The sequence below is a fragment of the Varroa jacobsoni genome, unplaced genomic scaffold (assembly GCF_002532875.2).
Source record: "Varroa jacobsoni isolate VJ856 unplaced genomic scaffold, vjacob_1.0 scaffold_533, whole genome shotgun sequence".
In the NCBI taxonomy this organism is placed as follows: Eukaryota; Metazoa; Arthropoda; class Arachnida; order Mesostigmata; family Varroidae; genus Varroa; species Varroa jacobsoni.
Genome location: NW_019213435.1, coordinates 57,680 through 79,765, shown reverse-complemented (window position 1 = coordinate 79,765; position 22,086 = coordinate 57,680). Strand labels below are relative to the sequence as shown.

Here is a 22,086-nt window from a genome sequence, read left to right as displayed (position 1 = left end):
AAAGGACGAATTCGGTGCGGCAGCGGCATACTCCATTATCGAGCGTCAGAGGAACAAACTCGAAGGGAATTGGCGACTATTGCGTTCCCTGAATAAAACAACAAATTCATCGAGAAAACAGCAGAGACATGGCAAAGTTATTTCAGTTTTAAGATCATGCAATAACGTCAGGACATGAAAAATAAACATTTTGGATTATTTCTTTTTACGTCAATTCCACCATTGTATGAGCCACCGTTGTGTATATGAAGGAGAGATCTCTAGTCGTTAAAGTTAGAAAACATATACGTATTAGCTATTTTTGTTTAATTTCTACAATTGATTTAACCTATTTTAATAGCCATGCGAGTTATCTTTTTAAATGGCGAGAAAAAACAGCTAATCCAGCCTAGAGATGCCTATATCCTAGGCACATCATCGCCTATAAGTTACGTTTTTCTGTAGATATACTATGAAACATAAGTGTTTCATCATAAATGTTTTTCTTGTTTCGAACTCTGTATAAAGCGAAAGAAACGGTCAAAGGGTATGGAAGACGATAAAAAGAATATCATGCACAATGAAGAGCTTCAAGTTCACCAAAATTCCTTTTAGAGGATTAAAATGGCTGAAATCGTTACGACCAGACAACAGTGAATCACACACTATATTAATGCCGGTAATGCTTCAAATCCCCATAGGGTCGTAGCTCTTCACATAATCTCAACATTTTACTTTCAATGAATATATATATATATATATATATATACACTCCAATACTTTAAAAAGTTATGAGTAGAAAACGGTTGAGTTTGTTTCAGAAGAAGAAATTAATTCAAACGGATCAGTATTAAAATTCAATGGTCTCTTTTTTTAAGGGTCACAGTGTTACGAAAATTCATCGCAAATCGGTGAAGACGTAAAAAAGAAGGCTTTAAATGTAAGCACAGTACATAAATGGTAAAAATAAATTGAAACGTTGAAAATCAGCGAGAAAGTGACCGGATCCGAAAGAATTTTAAAAGCCTTTACACGAAAGCAGAACTTGGACCCTAAGGCCTCTGTTGGCCCAATTCGTAATTTCTTGTAGAATGTGTTTTAGAATGCTAACTCAACTACGGCAAATGCCGGCACCGAGTAAAAAAAGGCCACCCGTAAATTTATTTTAGGCCAGTTGATAAACTGTGTGGTGTATTCTATGTACAATCTGTACGACTCTGATCAACAAAAAAAAACCCACTTGAAGTATATCCGGCTCAGACTCTACTGCCAACTGGAGACGAACCAGGCGAGAGAACGGCATCGCCCTGTAAAGAAATCCATGTGGTGGCACGTCGAGCAGGCCTGGAGATCGGGTGATAAAAATACTTGCAATGACATTTGCTGCCATAAAATACTCCCCGAAAATGAAACAATGAATAGTAAGTTAGGCAGGCTCGCTGTCCCGATGTTTCTCAAGAGACTCATGGACCGCTGACACGGCAATTGGGTTACTTGATGACAGCATCAACGTTGATTAACGCCGTGTTCTAAGTCCGTGTGATAACGGACTAATGCTCTAAAGAGGGCTATTCGTGGGCAAGCAGATCCCATAATCGATGTATGTCGAGATGTTACAGGTAGAGAAATTACATACGACAGTTCTTTATTAGCAGCATAAAATCGCTTCTGCAAATACGTCGTATGGTGAGCTGTCATGCCACACGTCTCTTTTTAGGTATATTTTTTCATTGGTTTTATATATTGTATTGATATAACTGACAAAAAGATAAGCCTATCACAAATAGGCCAAATCGCCAAATACAGCCGACGTCCAGTTCGACTTTGCTTGCTACCACGGATGTCCTTCATTATCAGTCATCCTCTTTAACGTGCTTCCTGATTTGGCAACAGCTTTCCCTTAATTTTACTTAACATTCAATATCTAATCAGTAACTGATAACTAAATAGAAAGGAACAATGAGCTTATCCATAGTTCCTATCAACGATAGTTATCATTTGTGTTCTATGAATGAAAGCGAATCGTGCCTGATCTTGCCATTTAGCTGATCTATAGTTCATGACAAAATGTGACCGTCCCGTCCAGACGTGACATTTTCTCAGTGGTATTTGCCCACGACGTTTGACAGCTCTGTGGAACAAAGGTACGACTTGAGATGCACTCATAAAAGGCTATCTGACTCACTCAACTATTAAGGACGTCTCGTTTACAGAATGTATGTTCCAAGCAGGACGAATGAATCATGTTACGCCCCATGCAACCAATGAACGTTGCCTATTAAACTGAACTTACTTAGAGAATTTTGGTTATTTTTATGCCTATAATATTTATATAGTACAACTAATAGTAACTTATTGAATGTTTGAATGTGCTGAACTGTGATAAATGGCTGAACTCCTGGAGGCATCAACCATAATTCTGGTGCCCGCTTATTTATTTATTATTAGACGATTGCTTAATTCTTCTCACAGTGCAATACAATTTATCATACTACATTCAACTATAGTGCCTTGGATTTATTTGCCTTTATTAATAATACGCTTTTTTCAATATTGCAAAAATATGGATATTAGGTACTGCCTTTTTTTTATTTTATTATTTTAGAATAGAGTTAATCACATTTATGGGTAGAAAAGTTCGCTCAAATGATAAGTGCAAACTTTGGCAAAATGGTAAGGCACCTGTGTGCGCCAGTGTCGTATACTATATAATATATATACTATATAATAATAATAATAATAAATAATGCTTGATAACCCATTGTTTTTACACAGTACCTGATCGTGACGCCGCTTAACGAATGGCTGGATAGGCAATCGCCAATTGCACAAAAACAAAACTCCCTATTTAGTTCGTTATTCGATCTGCTAGGATTTTGTTTTTGTCGAAACGAATTTGTATTCAGTGCGTTAAAACACACCAATATTAAAAAGAGTTACGTTTAAAGTATATTTAATATGATGATCCCGCTCAGCTACTTAGACGCCGCGCGTCGAGCTCTTTTATCACGAAAGAAGGAATAAGTTATTAGCAATTTTCGAAAGGCGTTTTAAATGTGTACATGTTTGTTTTTTTTTTTGTTGTAGCACTAAAGTCAATACATATAATACGATCTAAATCTATCATCAGCAATAACTCGCTGATATCCGTCAATTGAATTTGTCCTTAGCAACATTTTAGTGATGATGCAGTGCTAGGTACCAGTATTTTGACATTCGCAATTGTTACTCGTTTTATCATTGGAAGGGACGGTAGGTTCTTAGGCCATTCTTTGGAAAATTCAATTAAATACAATGAGAAAGTCTGCAAAGATTCACTGCGATTTTTCATTTTTTTGGTTATTTAAAGGCTGCATTCGGGCCTTTAATTCTAGAGTCTAAGCCGTTGGCAGACACGTCTTTGAATATCCCTGTCCATATTTTTCAACACGGTTTTAAAAACGACGATAAGAGAACCGACGTTAGCGTATCGAGATTCGTTAACGTGTAGCGTAATAACGTCTGATACGTAGTAACCCAGGGTTAATATCTGGGCAGAAGGCAACCAGTACAACACGATCACATGCTCAGCCGGGTTTGCACTCTGTCACCTTGCTGGGAAACATGATGTCCCCTTAACTACTAGCGCAATGCTTCGAACATGGACACTTATTATAAATACCATTTTACTTATAGTGGTAGCCATTTCTAAATCTCGGGTAGCCGAAGGGCGTTTCTACGACCGATTTTTACAACAAATAAAAAAAGCCAAACATTTTCTTGTGACCGAATAGTAGAACACACTCTGCGACTGCTCCGTGTCCGAAGGAGATAGAAACAAAAAACACCCTTATTCTTGAAAGGCCACTGCATAAGAAAGAAAAAAACCTTTTTCTGTTTGAAATTTTTACGAAGTAATCAAACTATTGGATTACAGTTGGTCGGCAAAGTGCGTATCGGATCCTTGGAAATACACTTTTCTATCTTTTTAGTTAGTTGCAGAGTTCTTAGAACGGGTTTCCATGCAACGGGATGTGTGGAAAGACTGTGATGACCGAACATTGTATTGACGAGAGAAAACGTCTGCTGTTAATGTCGCTACCGATTTTATAATCTTAAGAAAAGTATTTAGATAAATTTGCAGATACCCTAGCGTAGAAGTGAAAAGCCTGAATTGAAATTAGATGACAATTACTCGTTAAAGTATCGACGATCGGCAGCTGCCGAGTTATATTAACGTCATAAAAAGCGAGCTTTCTTCTCCATGATGCAGTTGTCAACAGCAAGTAGAACCCTGTTATCATCTGAAAGTTACATAGGTGTGCACATAACTATATAAAGACACAACGAGTAGACGGTCCATGCCGCAAACAGAAGATCTGTTTATTGCTCGTCATAAAGCGGCTTGGAACAACATGTAATCATCAAAAATCGGCCCTAGATCGGATGCGAACCGAAAATAACAGACTTTTGTGTTCCTTTAAAGTATTAACAGGCGAATTTGGGTATAATCACATCTGCCCTGTAGATTCCTGAAATACAGTAGAAAAATTTTTGTTAGGTCTCATTATTATAATTTTTCTGTAAATCGCGTTCCGTAACGTTCGACTAGACCTATAATATAATTAAGATATGTAGGTCACCTTTATTTTTTGACTACTAGCCCTTTCGATTCTTACGCTTTCTTCTTAAATGTAAAAAAGTAATACTTAATCGAAACAAACTTGTACCCCGATTCTTAAATATTTTGAGTACGGAACTGTCGTGGAAAGTATCGAATATGTCCTTACTGAAAAAAAAAAAGAATTTAATTTAAATTAAAATTTAAATTTAAATTAAATATACTTATACACACATGTTATTTAAAAAATCTATTTTAACGAATCTCGTAATTCATTCTTTTCGGCAACAAAGAGTTCACTAAAAAATGCTTTTTTTTTTTTTTTTTTTTTTTTTTCTCTAAAAAAACCCAAATCCGCGGCTGTATCAGTGTAATGAGAATGTGAACTTACAATCATAAGATCGTGACTATGAAAATACCTTTCAACAACATTGTTAAACACAGTTATATTTTACGACGTGTTCCGGGAAATGGTTCGGAATGAAGGCTGACTTTATGAAGGGTAAATTGATGCAATCACGCGTACTATCATGTCCAGCCATTAGCCATCAATAGACAATAATGATCATTTCAGGACACGGGATGTTCCATAAATATTAGGGACAAGCGAAAGTCTACTACTTAACGGTTATGGGATATTATGTTAGGGTATTGAGGGACTACACCTACCAGAAATGTATTGTGGGGGATAACCAACTTCGCAAACATATATGAAGAAAGTTGACAGATCTGATGTAAAACTGTCCACGTACAATGTTCGCTAAGGTACCCCTGCTGCCGTTACACCATAGAGAATTAAATAACGATACAGCACCGAATACGTTTATATTGCTTATACTCTGCATTATAATTTCCGATTTAAAAAAAGCGTAGCTATGTTGTCAGCGGAGATGCGCACAGCCGTAAATAAGTATTGATAACCACACATGCGTTTAATTCTCAAGTTAATGGGGTGTTGTAAAATGAACTCTTTGTTACGTACTTCAGATAATAATCTAACCTAGATCAATTTTTTTCTACCATTATGCTGCCATCGTTTCGGCCACCGTTGCTGCGGTTTGTGTCGTACCTCGCCTCGATACCTTCTTCTCCTATGAATATGACGAAAAAAGGATTAGCGCTTCATCTGACATGTATGGTCACGTCGGCCCTTTGGCCCATGCTCCTGCCGCCAAGATTTTTGCTACTGTTTCGTTGTGGCTAAGGCCATTGCCTACCCTCCTCAGCCTTACGAGTAGATAAATACAGTACCAAGCAGTATCGTCATGAGGTGTCCGATGCCCGCAACAACAAAAATGAATCCTACTCGTTCACTAATGCTGAGGGCATTACCGCCACATTGAGTAGGTCGGATTAACGAGGCTGGAACTGTCCAGTCAGTTCCAGTTGCTGCGTACTACCGCGTTTAGCCGATTGCCATAAAAAGCGTGCCAGCTCTGGCAAAGGTGGCTGTCAGGCCGGTAGCAACCTACGGCCATGCTCCGGCCTATAGCCACCGACACTACGAAAATAACAATAATTTGCGTAGCTGCAGATATAAAACTCATAATTTTTGAGGCACTTTTCATCTAGTCTGTAATGATAATATTGAAGGATGACCTATTAATCTGTTTAATTCGATCTTAAGTCATACAAAGTGTTATTTATATTAACTGGCTTCCTTCTCTTCATGCTCCCTATTATTTCTTTCTTCTATCGTGATCTCTTCTGCATATACAGCTTCTGCTATTTGTGAATAGTATACGTCAACTACGACACTGTTCGTTCGTCCTTAAACACGTAATAAAGTAAAAAATATTAAAATATTTAGTCTTTCTTTTGTGATTTGAAACGTGTCGTTCTTAGCATAAAAGAAATTTAGCATTTATAGAAATAGAAATATTCCTGACTGACCTTTCGCATTGCTGAGAACTATAGATGTGTCAGTGAAGATATGAGTAAGTTCTAGTTAATCAGCTGTATCGCGGACAAATTGCACAAGGCGGATCTCGTTCGAAATACGCACCGGAAAGTCTTGGGCACGCTGAAAGGATTCGCGTCGGGCTGACTGTTGATGATTAGATGCCCCAAGTGGCTAAACAGGATTCATTTAGGAAGATAAGATAACTGCGTATTGTCCTTGCTGTCCCTGAAGGCGTGCCTTTTAATGTGTACACACAATCATTTTTCAGCGAACGTTAAAATCTTTAAGCCAATGGAGGACCTGGTGACGTTGGTAGTTACGGTTCTGTGTGTGAATGGACTCATTGAGTTCCATTGATCGAATCATTATTAAGAGTTTCGATTCGACAAAACTATTATATTTTAAAATATTTACGCATTTCGAATATATGGCTCCTTCTAGTAGTGCGAGCTCTGTTACATCAGCATTCGGTAACAGCTGTTTCTCGAGTGGTGCTCCGAATATTTTGCTGACGATCGGGTTCCCGATCGATTTGGAAACTTCTGCTTTGTTTTGAGTCCTTTTCGAAGGTAGGTGTTTAAAGACAGTAAGTATTCTGCCCTCAAGTAAATTTATTATTTATTTCGCTTTTCTGATAAGCCTGCTACCGGGTAATTGAAATCAATCGGAGCACATGTAGTGGGTGCTTCTTCAACAACTTCCCCTTTTTGTTGTGTCTTCTTTTACTCATGATTAAGCATTATCCTATGTTGAAGTGTTCTTTTTTGCTCTAACTTGTTGGTCAGATGTTGACAGCATTTGGCGAAAATGTTATCTTGAATCGGATGAAAATGGAGTACATTTGCGGCACACAAGCCTTGTCGACGTCAAAAGGTGCTGCATACAAACCAGGACATCTATTCTGAGTACGGTGTGACCTTTACTTACGGAGGAGACGTATTTATCCGTGTAACAGTTGTTCTAATTTAAATGCGCGTCAAAGCAATGCCTGACGAACTCAATGAATCTAATGGAGTGCGCTCCCGAATGGAAGACGTCTAAATCTAGCTTCCGATAGGTAAAGAATGATTTTTTTTGTTTATTTTTTTTTTGTTTACAACGCCATTCTTTTTATTTGCTTGTTTCTTCTAACAACTGTTACCGAAGTATTGACTTATGATAACCTCGAACATCTTCATTGTTTGATGACCTATTGCGTATAACACTATTAATTGTGTTTGCCGACAGACCAGTATTTATTTATTCATTGTGTCTCCCATATCGTCCGAAGCACCCTCCTGTCGTTTGTAAGAATTATTTCCGTTTTCAAGTAGACAAAGGTGGGTTCATAACGACTGCTTCGACAGCCGTTGAGAATTTCTGGGCTATCTCATCGTCCGACGGTGTGTACTTGTACAACCGCTTAGATATTATTTAAAATGTAAATTGGATTTCTTTGACATCAGCAAATAATTTGATGATACTATATGATTGCATGTGTAGACGAAAGAATATCATCAAGTAGGTCGGTGCAGCCGACCGCCTGGCTACATCGTGTAATCAAAAACGGGTTGAGAAATGGAAAAAGCCACTTAGAAAACGGAAATTATAAGATGATCAAGCGTGCGATTTGTGCACGCGAAAGTGAAATAACAACCACATTAGCCTTTGAAAAAACCTTTGGTGAAGGTTACTAATGCGGCTCGACTTGAGCCCACAAATGATCCACATAGCGATTTTCCCTGAAGTATTTCTTGTGAGTTGAATTAACGAAGGTTAATTTTTTTTTTAAATAGAGTTAGAATTCGTTAACCAATTGTGGAATTTCAGTATGAAAGCTTTTGGGGAAGCGCACTTCTAAACAAGCTTTTTGGGTATAGCAATTATCGGGTACTGTTTTAAATGACAATGCTCACTAACCCCACAATTTCATAAAATCTAAATCTATAAAGCTTTTTTTTTGTTGTTAGCTGATTTCCGATTAAATTTCTTTACGTAGCGAAATCTGTAGAATTGTTTGCTATCGTTTTCCGCTGGTGGGAATTCTCTTTAACACTTTCAACTCCATTTAATAACATATGAAACAACTTCTCCCTACCAACAATTTATATTGATTAGAGGCGTCAATTTAATGGGAAAGCATCAAAAATGTAGCAACTCTTCATACCTCGCCGACTAAGTTTCGATCTGGTGCTACTTGCATATGTTACAAAATAACGCTATGTCAGATCAATCCCATACTACACAACCTGCGTGAAGAAAGATAATTATTACACACAAACAATGTAAAAGAAATTACAGCCCTAATTAAAAATGGTGTTGTTTGTAACGATGGAACAATTTAAGATGGTTTTACGTGTTTTGGAGAGTCGCCTGTATTCTCTGGAACTTGAAACTGTTAACTTGGATATGATTATTTAGACTTTACGCGGGTGATTCCTGTGAGTCGTGGAAAAACAGAAAATTGAAGTAGTTTTTGAATATTGATTCCATTTTGAAGCTATAACGATGAATACAGTTTCGCCTTATCACCGTTCTCTTTTTCTCTTCTACTACCGATCTTCTATTAGAAAGGCCGTGAGTTGTTGATTTAGAAAAGTGCTAGAAACGAAATTTTGAACTCGAAGATAAATCTTGTGGAACATTCTATGCAAAAATAAAAAACAAATGTTCAAAGCTATGTTTTACGGGGATTAGCATTCAGGTTTAATCTATCTAAGATTTCCATACTAGCTCACCTCGGAAAAATTAATAAGGCGGAAAATTGACCGAGCGAGTGCGACATGATTTGAGCGAAGATTAAAGTAGAAGACGTGGAGATGCCTGGTTCTTTTTTACGCTATGAAAACAATCGATTCGTGTATTAAACAGACACGCTTGATAAAAACGGATTTCCCATAATCATCGCTATGGGTTGCAATTCTACAGCTGGAATATTTTACAGTGTCTTTTGGGCCGTCTAGTGCAGGTGCTCATACGTACCGATCTGTGAGCTCTTTGTTTGTCATTTAAGGCTGAAGTGTTCTCTCTCGGAGGAGACAATGGACGACCTATACAGTAAACCGCTAAAATTACTAAACAGAGTCAAACAACTCTCATGGTACAAAAACCCTCAGCGTTGTCCTGTAAGAATCACGGCGGCAAGAATGCATGAGCTATAGTTGAAAACTCTCTATTACTTATTATACTCACCAAAACTTGCTCCACAGACTTTGATTTTCCTGAAAATTTTGCTTAACTAGAAAATTATACAGATCTTAAGATGATGTCAAGATTGCTTTCCCAAACTTTTCGGCTTTCACACCACAGACTTCCATTGATTGAAAATAAAAGAAGCATGCTTATGAAAAAGTTCGAAAAATTAATTATCTTGTATTCTACACTCATCGATCCAACATACTAGAGGCGCATTATATTCTTTAATAACAAGAGAAAAGGAGCCACTATGTTAATAATTTGTAACCGCCGTATAACAATGTATTCTTTATTTAGGCACCTTACGTAGATTTCGTCGTATCCACAATATATCTGAAAGCTTTTCTAAATAAACAAATCGTAACCCGCAGAACTTCTGCCGAAACCGAAAATGTTTTTCATGAGGTAAATGTAACAGGGAACGCGTTCTAACGTAGGGAAGGGTTAATTACTGCACAGAATTTAATTCGGCGCTTGCTTTGAAGATAAACGAGGCCGCCGCGACCCCATCCTGGAATCTGTAAAGATAGATAGCGCAGTGCACTAATACATAGTGTAACATATACAACAACCTGTAAGACTAACATAGTATAAAATGCATACATATAAATTTTCGTGCGTACTTATACATACAAATTTAAAACACAGGTGAACGCAGGTATGTACAGATGTATAAAAGGAACGACTAATTATTCGACACACTGTTGGTCAGCTGTCATGCCTTCAGTAAAATATTTAACATAAATAGAAAAACGATCATGTATTAGGTACGTTAAAACATTATCGACGCTTGCAATGATTTTTATCGCATTACTCAATGTTCCTCTATAAATGTTTACTTTGTGTACCAATTTCTTTCCGATTGATTCACTCTGCCGGGCTCTCGTTTTATCAAAATAATTTTGCACTATATATAATCCAAAATAATGGAATTTTTAAGCCAAGTATCTTTAAGAAAGCATTTGTTTTTGCAACTTCATATGTTAGAAAGAAGCTGTATTCAGCGCTTTATTAGTTGGGCGTCTCTACATCAGATACAATTGGGCTATAGATTACGCTACTATTCAAATTCATGTAGACAAATATACGAACACTCAGTATCGATATTTCGTATAACGATGTATTTAAAATAGCGCGCGTTGGACGCATTAAAGCTTCAGACGACAACTTGCATTATTTAAAACCGTAATGACTGACGTTATTATCATCATTATTGCAATACATAAAAGAGGAAAGGAAAAATGGGCCTTCGTCTCAGAAGTGTTTATTATTATGGTGTCAGAGATGCGGCGTACGCTATTCGGCAATGGACGCCATTTTGATTTCTCTCTCTTTTAAGGCGAAAATTTTTCCGCTGTGTACACAATCATAGGACTAACACATTACCGATCACGCTATAAACAATTCATGCAGTACGTATCATATTCTCTTTAGGCAGTCGTACTTTGAAGCCGTACTATAGAACAATTAGAGGTATCTGAGCTAAAGTATTATGACGCTTACATGTAATAACCAAATATAGGCGTAGACTTTGAAGACGCTAAAGTAAATGTTATTTTCTATTATTTATTCTATTTATTGGCTACGGCGCTTTGTTCAATACAAATGATTAATTTCTGTCCGTGTATTAAGTAACGATTGAGTGCACAATATAAAGCAGCTGCGTACAAATCTCATATGATATACAAATTTGCTTATTATGGAAGCATTATTATATCGTTACTAAGCAAATCTTGTTAACACAAATGATTTATGCGACCAAGGGCGTAGCTCTTAGATACGTAGAGAACAATTATTCAGGTCCTACGCCATCGATGTCAGGACAAACGGCACAAGTGTCACCAGGAAAATCATTAGAGGTGGCATTTCCCAGCCATATCAGACATGGTGGAGAACAGTCGATGAAAATACGCTAGGAAAATATCCCACCAAGAAATGAAGATGCTGTATAACGCCTTATTGTTATTATTATTGTTTCTCCTTTGAGCTCAGTAACTGCGTCTCGAGCCACGCGTTGCTCATTTTTATGCAATAGATATCCCATAGGAGCGTATAGATACCTTGTATACACGGACTTGTTGACGCATTCTGGTTTTGAAGGAAGAACTTTAAACGCTTAAGCAGTAGATTTCGGTATGTATATAAATAATGCCATAAGCACTGATTCAAGGTAATCGTTGTTTATGACATTTGACGTTTCCGTTTCAAACACAATCAATCATTCGACTATTGGACTGTCGAAGATAATATCGTTATCAGTATCAACAATAAGAAGAACGGTAGTTCTGCATCAGATAGATATTCAACGCGACTCGTTGGAATATCTCTTTATATGAGTTAGTAGGCCTACACAGAGGAGGAACACTAGTGACTGTTTGGCCGTAACGGCAAGGCCGGACAGACCTTTCACTTATTATTGTAGCGTAAGCTATGGTCAATTATATTAGTTAATCAATTTAATATAGCATTATTAACTATTATAGTATAAAGTGAAATTGATAATAAATGTTTTATATATTTTTACCGGTCTTTCACTGAGCCTATCGAATAGATTTAATTCGATAATGCGAGAAAGTTGTTTGGTAAAGTGGTACAACTTAAAATCTGTAACTTCCTATGAAAACAATTTAGAAAGGAAGTGTCAATGAGCCGGAAGTGATTCGGTTGGACAAACAGAGTTCCACGGCATCTGTATAGTGTGACTGTTACATGTGATCTATCTTGGGACTACATTTCGTCTATAGTCGTCTTAAGGATAACCTGTTCAGGCGTAGTAGTTAAATCAATAAGCTCAATCAACTTTCCTTTACTATCCTTCTCACTACTAAAAATTACTGTCCTTCATAGCCAGTTTCAATTGTTTGTCCTATGAAAGATTGAACTAAGAAAGGGCGTGTATTCTTAGGACGGAATCGACAATTCCGCTATGGATTGATTGTTATGAAACAAACGGCCGGATAAGTTTCACTAATATGCCACGATATGCCACGCGGTGTCTTAGCGCAATAGCTTGGATAGAATACATAACGCGAGCAACAAAACCGTCAATTCACGTAAAAAAAACGTTAAGTTATTAATATACATCTAAACATAAAATAGGGAGTCTAACACATTAATTATAGTAGGCACTTTTGATATCTTCACATGGTGCGTGCTTAAGACAAAAAGTAGTACAAAATTTCAGGGAAGTCTGTAGGCCGATATTCAGATTGATGAATCGTCCTTTTTTTGTAATTGAGCTATTTGTATTTTGCTACCTAAAATCGCTTAAACGCAATACTAAGGCACCATTCCTTCCTGAAAAATAAGATACGTATTGTACTGTAGATAATTACATTTAAAAAGCCTTGTTTTAGTGTATAACGTAGGCATGTTATTTATAAATCAGTTAGAAGCCTAGCCAGGAAGAAACTACTGTGAACATATTATTTTCCCTTACTTGAACTATAAAGGATCGTCCGGCAGTTGAAGAACGTCGTTTAACAATGGTGGTAAGTATAATAGCACTATAGGAACTGCGATTGGACAGCAGCAGCAGCAGTAGCAAAAGTCAATCAAAGCAAAAAGCTCCTCAATGTTCCATCACCGTTTCAAAATGGGCCCGGTAACATATTTAGTGTATGGATTTATACTATTACGCGCTAATGATAAGTACGAATACGCTTCAGTCGACATTGGCTTCACCGTCGCCGTCGACGCTGCTGATATAACCGCCCTCGTCACCTTATCTTGATAAAATGCCATTTTGCTCTGTCGTGTGTCAATTCTGGACGGTGAGAAATCGCAAATAGCCTCGGTAGTTGCCCCGAAAAGTTAATAGTATTCGAAGCTGCGGTTGTATAAACTGGACTGGTATTATACGAACAGCCAGTGCTGTTTCTGTCCCGTCCGCCTATTGCCTTAATCGGCGATGTTGTTGTTCCTACGAGGCAGGCTAAAATAACGACAGCTTCTTGACACCTGCTGACCACATTATTTACACCATGACTCGGTTTTCCTAACACCATTGTTAGCCTTAAGCTTCTATATTCGTGGCGCATAGTCGGTCTTCTGGCCCCTGATGGGTTCCCAGTAGCCACCGGGGAGCTGCTTGGCCTGATTTTGGTGCACACAATTAATTTGCCCGAATGAGTTAAATTGTACCGATATAAAAGCAGCCAGCTCTACAGCCGTGTTAAGCAATGCCTATTTACGCGCACTGATACTGTCGACTGTAAGGGCAACGGCGTAATCATATTCTGGAAATGCGGGAACAGGCTGTACGCAACTAGCATTACCATTAGCACCATTTGCAGTGGCAGTTTACGATATCAATAGCAATATCGATGCGAAACTATAGACAACTAAAGTCATATTATATATAAACACATAGATCAACAAGAAAGGGGATCTACTCAAAGGTTACGCGGTGGCCAAAGTCGGCCATATGACATTCGACTGTGCCGACAGCAAAGGTACTTTTGGCCCTCTCAAATAAGGAGGCGGGGTACCGACCGGCCGTGCGGTATCTAGCACCAGCGGATCGAATAGATAAAGGCAAAACAGTGAAAGGAAAGAGCTGTCTCTCTCGTTGTCCTGCCTGGCAGCCTATCTGCCTTTTTGGATATTCATTGCAGTACGCAGCACTGGGACTACGATCCCTGCAAATAAATACTTTGCAATAAACTAACATATGTCGTTCGTGTACGGGATGAGGGCATCGTGTGGCGTGTTTTTGCCTGTATGAGTTAGCTCCGCAAAGCGTACTGTTTTCGGTTGGATTCCCTGCTGCCGGGGGCTTAATTAACATTCGTTATGGCTGTTGACAAGTAATTAGTGTTATCACTATATAAGCACAATTATAACAATCATGACGATCTTGATTATTATTTCCAAGTATACTTTATACGAGTTAGTATAAAATAGTGCCTATCAGCCCGCCCGTATTTATTTACGTTTATATAACTATCATTTATTGGGAAGGTGTGGTTTGAAATAGTTTTGTTGCTATAAAAAATATCAAAATATTTGGCCACGTTCAAGTCTAGTCGATCTATCTATGGTATTTATTAAATAGTTGCAGTTCTAGATTCTTGTGAGTGTCATGGCTGGGAAGAATAGACATGTATATACGAATTAAGTGTAAAGCACGGATACCTTACATCGTACACTGGTTATTCTACCCCAATAATATCTAAAATTATAAAAGCATTGAAATCTAAATAACTCCACAGGTAACACGTAAGTATATCGAATGAAATATTATAGTAACAGCAGAGATGTATACTAAGCACGATCGTGCACGTAATCGCCGTGTCGGATTCTGCATCTAAGATACAGTTGCACTGGCGAATTTCTATAGATCATGAAGAACTTCGAGAAGCATAGACCGTACAAGACACTTAATTTTCATTTGGTACGCATATTTGCATAAAATAAAATTCGGCTGAAAACATATAATTTAGCAAATATATAGCACCTCTAACATTTTTGTTTAGTCATCTATCGAAGCGCGACGTTTGACGTATAGCAGAAGACAAGTTTCGAAGAGATTGAGGTTTTCGGAATATCTGGGTGACATATGGAACTCCCGAGTTCAAAAATGACGTTAGCGCTCAGACTCTATTGACAATATGGTCGGATTCCAGTACACGCTTCAAAAAGATACTGTTAGGAGTCAAACGTTTTCGTGCCTGCCTTTTAGCCTTCAGAATATACTAGATGGTCTGGATTGAAGACAGACCTTCCTTCCGGTAGCCATCCATCGAAAATAAAACTAGCCAAGCGTTGCTAAATACAACTAATTTCAATAAAGTTCATTGTGTGCTTATGACTAAGCTTACCTTAAGAGTCCACCATCAGCTTTTGCAGCAGAGCGAGAACTTCAGGACTGATCTATTTTTGAATATCTTCACGCATTTTGCTAGGTATCGAATCCTGTGGGAAAAATTTAGGACGGACTCGAATAGTTTAACAACGTATTTGTTTTGATTTTTACATGATTCACGAAAGAGTTCCTACTTACAGGTACTGCCAACAACTTGAATGAGAGCTATCTAGATGACATAACTTATCTTGTAAAAAAAATCCGCCATTTACGCATCATCACGCAAAGTTTATGACCGATTTTTTTATCAATAGATACCCCCCCCCCCCCCGTTACCCTAGATAACAAATAGCAGTTGTTGTTAATGATACTGTGAAAAAGACATTGGATCTGTTATAGCAGATGTCTAGCAGGAGCGGCGGACGTCGATTGATGCGTGCGTACATTAGCAAACACCTAGAGATAAGCAATTGTACACTATCAGTGATATAAACATAAAAACGCTGTCGCATATAGTATCTCACATGTCAACCGAACAAAGTTATCAATCGAAGTAAACGAATTTATCGAGACATAAACGAAAATAGAAAGAAAATTCCAGTAGACAGACTGACTACACTCAGTGTTACAATGAATCCTATCAATTGGCTTTTAGTGAAGTCGTCGGCGACACTCGTGCCGGCTACGCAGGCCAGCAAGAAATAATAACAGAGTACATAATTATCAATAGGTTGTAATTGTTTGTTGATGGAAACAGCGACGACATCAACAACAGGTGGGTGGTATATAACAACTACACACATATAATCTATGTTCTCGGATACTTTGGTCACACTGTAGAAGTGTAGCAGTGCGTACATATAAGCTTATATTATATGTAAATCGAGTTTTATAAAACAGCCTGCCAATTAATAACAACGTAACTGCGAACATTTTACCCTTCCTTATATTACGAACATACGCTGGTTGGAGCTCCGTTAGCGTACAAACGGATTTTTGACGATGACTTTGGGTCGCTGTCCTTTGGAATACGTGCGTTTATTTTGTGAGACCTTGGAAAGGGCTTGGCCAGCAAGTGTTTAATGTACGACCGTATATAAATCCGTCGGCAGGCAAATGGCGGTCGTAGCCACTTGTAAGAATAGAATTTGCTGTCAAGCATGATTGCCAAGGTAGAGTGGGCATTCTCCGAATCTTGCGTTGACATTTCTGCAAAAAAAAAGATCTCTTTTTAACAAATAACAGAACAATAACATAATAATAACAACAATCAGCCCTATCATATGAGGAGGCATGGCATTCTATTCGATATTAGGATTCGCCAGGTTGATCGGGACGCCTAAAAAAGTGCAACATTGGATTGTGTTTAGATGCTTTAAACCTAATGTTTGAACCGTATTTCTCACCTTATATATCTGCCTTTTTTGCTTTAGGTTATCGTCGCTTCTGTGGCCGTAGCGGCCGCCCACGCTACCGAACTTGGCCTGGGCTACACTAGCCAAGGTCTTAACTCTTACGGACATGAATACGCCGCTCATGCTGCCCCTCTAGCTTATGCCCATGCCGCTCCTCTGAACTATGCTGCCGCCGCCCCCATTGTAACTAAGGCCGACATTGCGTACCCCCCTCAGCCATACCGCTTCGGCTATGAATCCGTCGATGAGTACGGCACCAAGCAATCTCGCCACGAGGTTTCCGATGCCCACAACAACAAGAAGGGATCTTACTCGTTCACTGATGTTCACGGCATCTCGCGTCATGTTGAGTATGTTGCCGACAAGCTCGGTTTCCGTGCCAGCATCAAGACCAACGAGCCCGGAACCGCTCCTTCGGCTCCTGCTGCCGCCCACTACAATGCTGCTCCCTTGGACGTAAAGACCTCGGCGGCTGCTCCTATCACGGCCTATGCTCATGCCCCCGCCTATGGACATTACTAAATGTTACTGTACAATTTTTTGTCGATGCACCTTGAGGTTCTTTGATTTTTAATACCTGACTTGGGGCGCAACCAACAGGCGTATTCACTCCTTCATTCTTTGATATTCTGATCTCCTCCACGTAGCTGGCTTTATCATATCTCGTAGCTTCATATTTTCTGTATATTTATACCCTACAATTGTTGTTATAATATGCATCTATACATGGTTCTAGAAATAAAGATAAAACTCTCGATATACATCTACGTGCATTTTTATAAAATATCTGTGATTTTCATCGCTGACGAAATAAATTGTATAAAAATGATATATTAATGCCAGTGGCAGTCGAGCCATACTTTCCATAATTTTATTTATCACATGTTATAATCCCAGTCATTCAGTTATCCGTGCCTACACAAAATAGCTCATATACTATCCCCCCGCAGAAAATCTCCAGTCAAGCTTTACTTAAATCTTGGCTCTGCTAAAGGTTGCTTTTAGCAACCTTGAAAAAAAATTTCACACAGTGTACGGTCAGAAGACCGAACAGAGAGTCTGCTACTTCAGAGCTACACGATCGCGTAGCGATAAGCCAACATTCCTACACTGTGCTCCTAATTTTGCGTATGATCTCTGTGTTTGCTACACGTCGAGCAGAATTTTAGCACTTGTTTGTCCAGCAAAGATGTTTGAAAAATTATTTTTCGAAGTAGTGATAGCTTTATGCGCATTGTACTATACGTATATCGAATATGCGCAGCAATAGCAGTCTCTTTTTTTTTTTTTTACCTAATTTACGTTTGCTTGTCTATCACGGAAACAAAAATGGGTAACTAGAGGAACGTGTATGTGCATGTGTTCGCTCCTATCACATTTGTTAGCCTTGTAACTAAAATATATCACGATGCCTCTATAGGAAAGCGTAGTTAACATGTTGTTAGAAGTATGCCTCACTACAGATCAATGACATATGGTATAGACAATCGGGAAGAGGATAAGAACGATATGTATGATGGACAGAATAATATTTTTAAGTTCTCTAACTCATTAGCTAATCTGTTAAGTTAGGAAAATATACGTTGTAGACAAAGTATGTCAAGTTGTGTTCAAGTCAATTGGTATATATATATATATATATAGAGATTATATAGAAAAACTTGCCATTCCTCTTTCGCCTGATACAGTGATGGAACTTGTTCTGAAAACACTCAATGCTATTAGACGCTATACAGATACCGTCAGATTTTTTATATATAAATAAAGAAGACGAAATAATTGCGGTAAATAGAAGGATCATTGAGAAGTAAGACGTTTTGAGGATTTGGTCAATGTAAATGGCACGATTCACCTCAATCTCATAGTACTGGCTTGTGATTTTCGTTGGGCAGCGCAATCTAGCTTAAGTTCATTGGCAATTTTGAAAGCCGAATATATAACATATGTTGTAAATTCGCTTGAATTTAACTAATAAAAATTTTTATTATATTCGGGCCAAATATTTAATGGTACGTCCTAGTCTGTAGCTAATGGAAACGTGGCCAGCTCTTGAAAAACCTTTTCTTTATTAAGCCGTCTGCCTACCATTATCTATCCAAACACTTCTTTTTGCAAATCAACCATCAGCACATTGAGGTTCACATACAAAAGGTACATCCTATAATCCATCTTAACTATATTAAAAAATGCAATTTTTTCGCGATTATACAAAGTCTTCAAATAGTTCAGTGGACGAATAGCAGTCTTTCCAGACCAAGATATTTCCAAGTAACGCTTTATGATAAACGTTGTATATGCTGTATTAAGACTCCGCTGAAATTAGTCGAGGGGGGAATCAGCATGCAAATGAGATCATAACAGCAGAAAAAATGTTTTGATTCGAAGTTGTCGTATTGGAAACAATTGAGCTTTTCCCTTAAATCTCGTTCACCGTGGACATAATGTAAACATTTGGTAAAGCTTACACTAAAATATCCTAAGGTCAGGATGAACGAAGTTTTGTAGGACCGTAAGTAATACCGGTGTTACAAAAATTCTACGTCCAGTAAAATATAACTCAGGTTTCGAGCTCCGCGTATTGCAGGTTTTAACCGCTAGGTCTTTCCGTCAGCCACTTCTTTATGATCACATCATGTAGGTCCGCGCGGAATGTTAAATCCTCGTGGTTCTTAGTTGCTTGTTGACTTCGGTAACCCCGACGTACAGAGCCCTCTTTAACAAGCCACCTCTAACAACCTTCAGCCTCTCTTTCGTCAAATGCTTTTATCTTGGCTTCAATATAGCCGCTGCGCTGCTGTGAACAAACGAGGCATCTAAAACCCTTCCAAGTCAGAAATCGGCGCACTTTTTTCTGCACGAGGATGAAAAATCAGCGTACGATGATTCCATGCTTCTATTTGGGAAAGTAATTTCGATCGGCTGCTCTATCTTTGCAGCTCGTCTGCTGGCTGAAGTCGTTCCAAGGTGCTCTAGTGAGTTGTCCAATTTCGGATTCTGAATTCAGAATAAAGTGTTATTATCTTCCACATTCAATCGGAAAAAGCTACTGAACAACAAAGAAATCCTAATACTTGACCAACGAGGTCACATACCCCGGTTTTTATTTTCAGCCACCTCGCCATCTCTATCCTAGGCCATGCAGTGATTTAATCAGTAAAAGCTGGATGCAATCATAGAGTATGCTCAGAGGCATACGTATTGGAAACAAAGATGACAATATAGAAGAGGAACGTACGCGTAAATTTCAGCGTTCGGTGTATACACATAGGTCTCATGCGTTTGTGTTTTATACAGCAGCGATTTATTTGGTGTAATACGCACCACACATTTGACAAGTCAGAGTTCCCAGCTGTAGAGCTGGACGAAAAAGAACTGGCATGAGCCTCGTAATATGACGTCTCATTCGGAAATACAAGGCGCCATATGTCAGACTTTCTTATATAAAATTTTCATAAAAAACATCAGTTAAACCATGGAAAATTTTTCGCTAAACAGGGGTTGCCATGCTGTAACCGCATGTCTTGGAATGACCGAGTACAGTGATCTGTGAATTTACCCATGTTTCGGAATTAGCAAAAAGCCATCCGACGTACAAATCCTATTGATTACAATATAAGTGGTTCGAAACAAAAAGGAAATTTCATCGGATTTCCTGTATGGTATAATTTTTGCACTCTGAAAAAGGCTAACTGTGTCTGCTAGCGTGACAAACGTAGCGAAATTCGCAAAAATGACCTCACGACAAACGCAATTCTAGAAATCTTCACTAAGATACGTTTGTTACGATTTTTGCGGTTGTCACAGAGTATGGTGGAATAGCAATTTTCTACGTGGTCAGTTTATTCAAATCAGTAAACAATAAGTTAGTAGTTACTTTGTGCACTTAATACACTTTTACATAGGCATGCAAATTTGTACGTTTCGGCATTTTGCAAAGGAAGACTATCATGAGTCACTTCAGGAAAAATGCGGGGGTACTCGGGTATGACAGTACTATTAAGGACATCGATAGAAGTTGTAACCTATTCAACATACATACATACATACAGCAAAGGCGCGTTATAATGTATCGTTCCACTTTTTGTAACAAATGGGTGTAGATTTGATGATTAGGGCATACGTACGCGTGATTCATGCGCTCAAACAGCGTTGACGTTTGTTCTTGTAGTGCAAATTTTCCCGAAACGTACCAGCCCCAACTCGACACCTCCAACCAATCAGCGTAGCGGTGAAATTCCATAACAGTACCGTAAACAACGATGCCAGCGATCCGGAAATGTCAGAGTGTTTATCAATTAAGAAATGACCAAGCTGTAATCATGTTAGTACCATACTCGGCTGTTTTGCCTTTTTTTTTTTTTACTGGTTTTTACCATACTGGGATCAATCGTGACAAAAAATTAACGATAATTATAAGGGGAAAAAAGTGTTATTTCCGTCAACAACATCTACATATTATTTACATGGGACTAGGAGATGGGCTGCTCGGCGAACGAACTCCGCTGTCGGCTCATCGGGGCTCAAAGTAAAATCAGGCCATAACATTATCGGTTCTGGTCTATATATATGACTATACTGCACAATATCAGTTTGGTGATCATGGTACGAATATCAAAAATAATGCTAATGATAATTATAGATCGGGTATAGTATGTACGATCATATCTAGTGCGCGTGTTTTATTTATTGGTGTTGTTGGCCGTATGCTGTGTCCAGCTTCATTTGTGCAATATACGATACGCTGTGTACATACAGGGCAAATCGTTGGTAAGATTGTGTCAATTTGTGGTAGGGCAACGCGGCGGCCTAGTGATCCTTCTATTGTAAATGTAGCGTTTCAGTCGCGTCAATTATACCATCAAGCAACGATCAGTATTTGCTAGCGGTTAATGTTGGTATAAATGAAAAACAGAACACTAATAATAGACAGGGCTCAATTAGACCACAATGCCACTAAGAAAGGATGGCTGTCATGAACTAATAAGGCGCGAAAGGACAGTGACAAATACAGCCGTAGTTACATAGTGAGGCAAAATAGAAATACGTTTTGTCAATGGAAATGAACCGAATCGTTGCGGTGATAATGGCAGTATTACGACCTCCTCCTCCCCCCCACTACCTTTCACTGCTGCTGGGTCTTTACCCCGACTAAGTTGGGTACATCGCTTATATTCCCGATCACGGAAGCTGACTTGAAAACGCAAGCCGT

General features: G+C 38.5%; 1 protein-coding gene and 2 long non-coding RNA genes across 7 annotated transcripts in view; 2 read left to right on the top strand and 1 right to left on the bottom strand.

Annotated features, from left to right (window-relative positions):
• Positions 1-2,034: 2,034 nt before the first annotated feature.
• Positions 2,035-6,382, top strand: LOC147753371 (uncharacterized). The gene is made up of 2 exons (XR_015311400.1): positions 2,035-2,123; positions 5,692-6,382. It is a non-coding gene; the product is annotated as an uncharacterized LOC147753371 (long non-coding RNA).
• A 3,531-nt stretch (positions 6,383-9,913) lies between these two features.
• LOC111261215 (uncharacterized) overlaps positions 9,914-22,086 on the bottom strand; it is a 57,599-nt gene continuing 45,426 nt past the window's right edge. The window contains exons 4-6 of one of the 5 annotated variants that reach the window (XR_002680844.2): positions 16,401-16,671; positions 15,479-15,572; positions 9,914-10,199 (exon numbers count right to left, since the gene is read on the bottom strand). This is a non-coding gene — a long non-coding RNA (uncharacterized LOC111261215). The other 4 variants (XR_002680845.2, XR_015311397.1, XR_002680849.2 and 1 more) reach the window with 4 other exon arrangements.
• On the top strand, positions 16,576-17,638 carry LOC111261212 (cuticle protein 10.9). Its single transcript, XM_022834527.2, has 2 exons — positions 16,576-16,634; positions 16,896-17,638. The coding sequence occupies exons 1-2, from the start codon at positions 16,623-16,625 to the stop codon at positions 17,397-17,399; spliced, it is 516 nt and encodes a 171-aa protein (XP_022690262.1). The 5' UTR covers positions 16,576-16,622; the 3' UTR covers positions 17,400-17,638.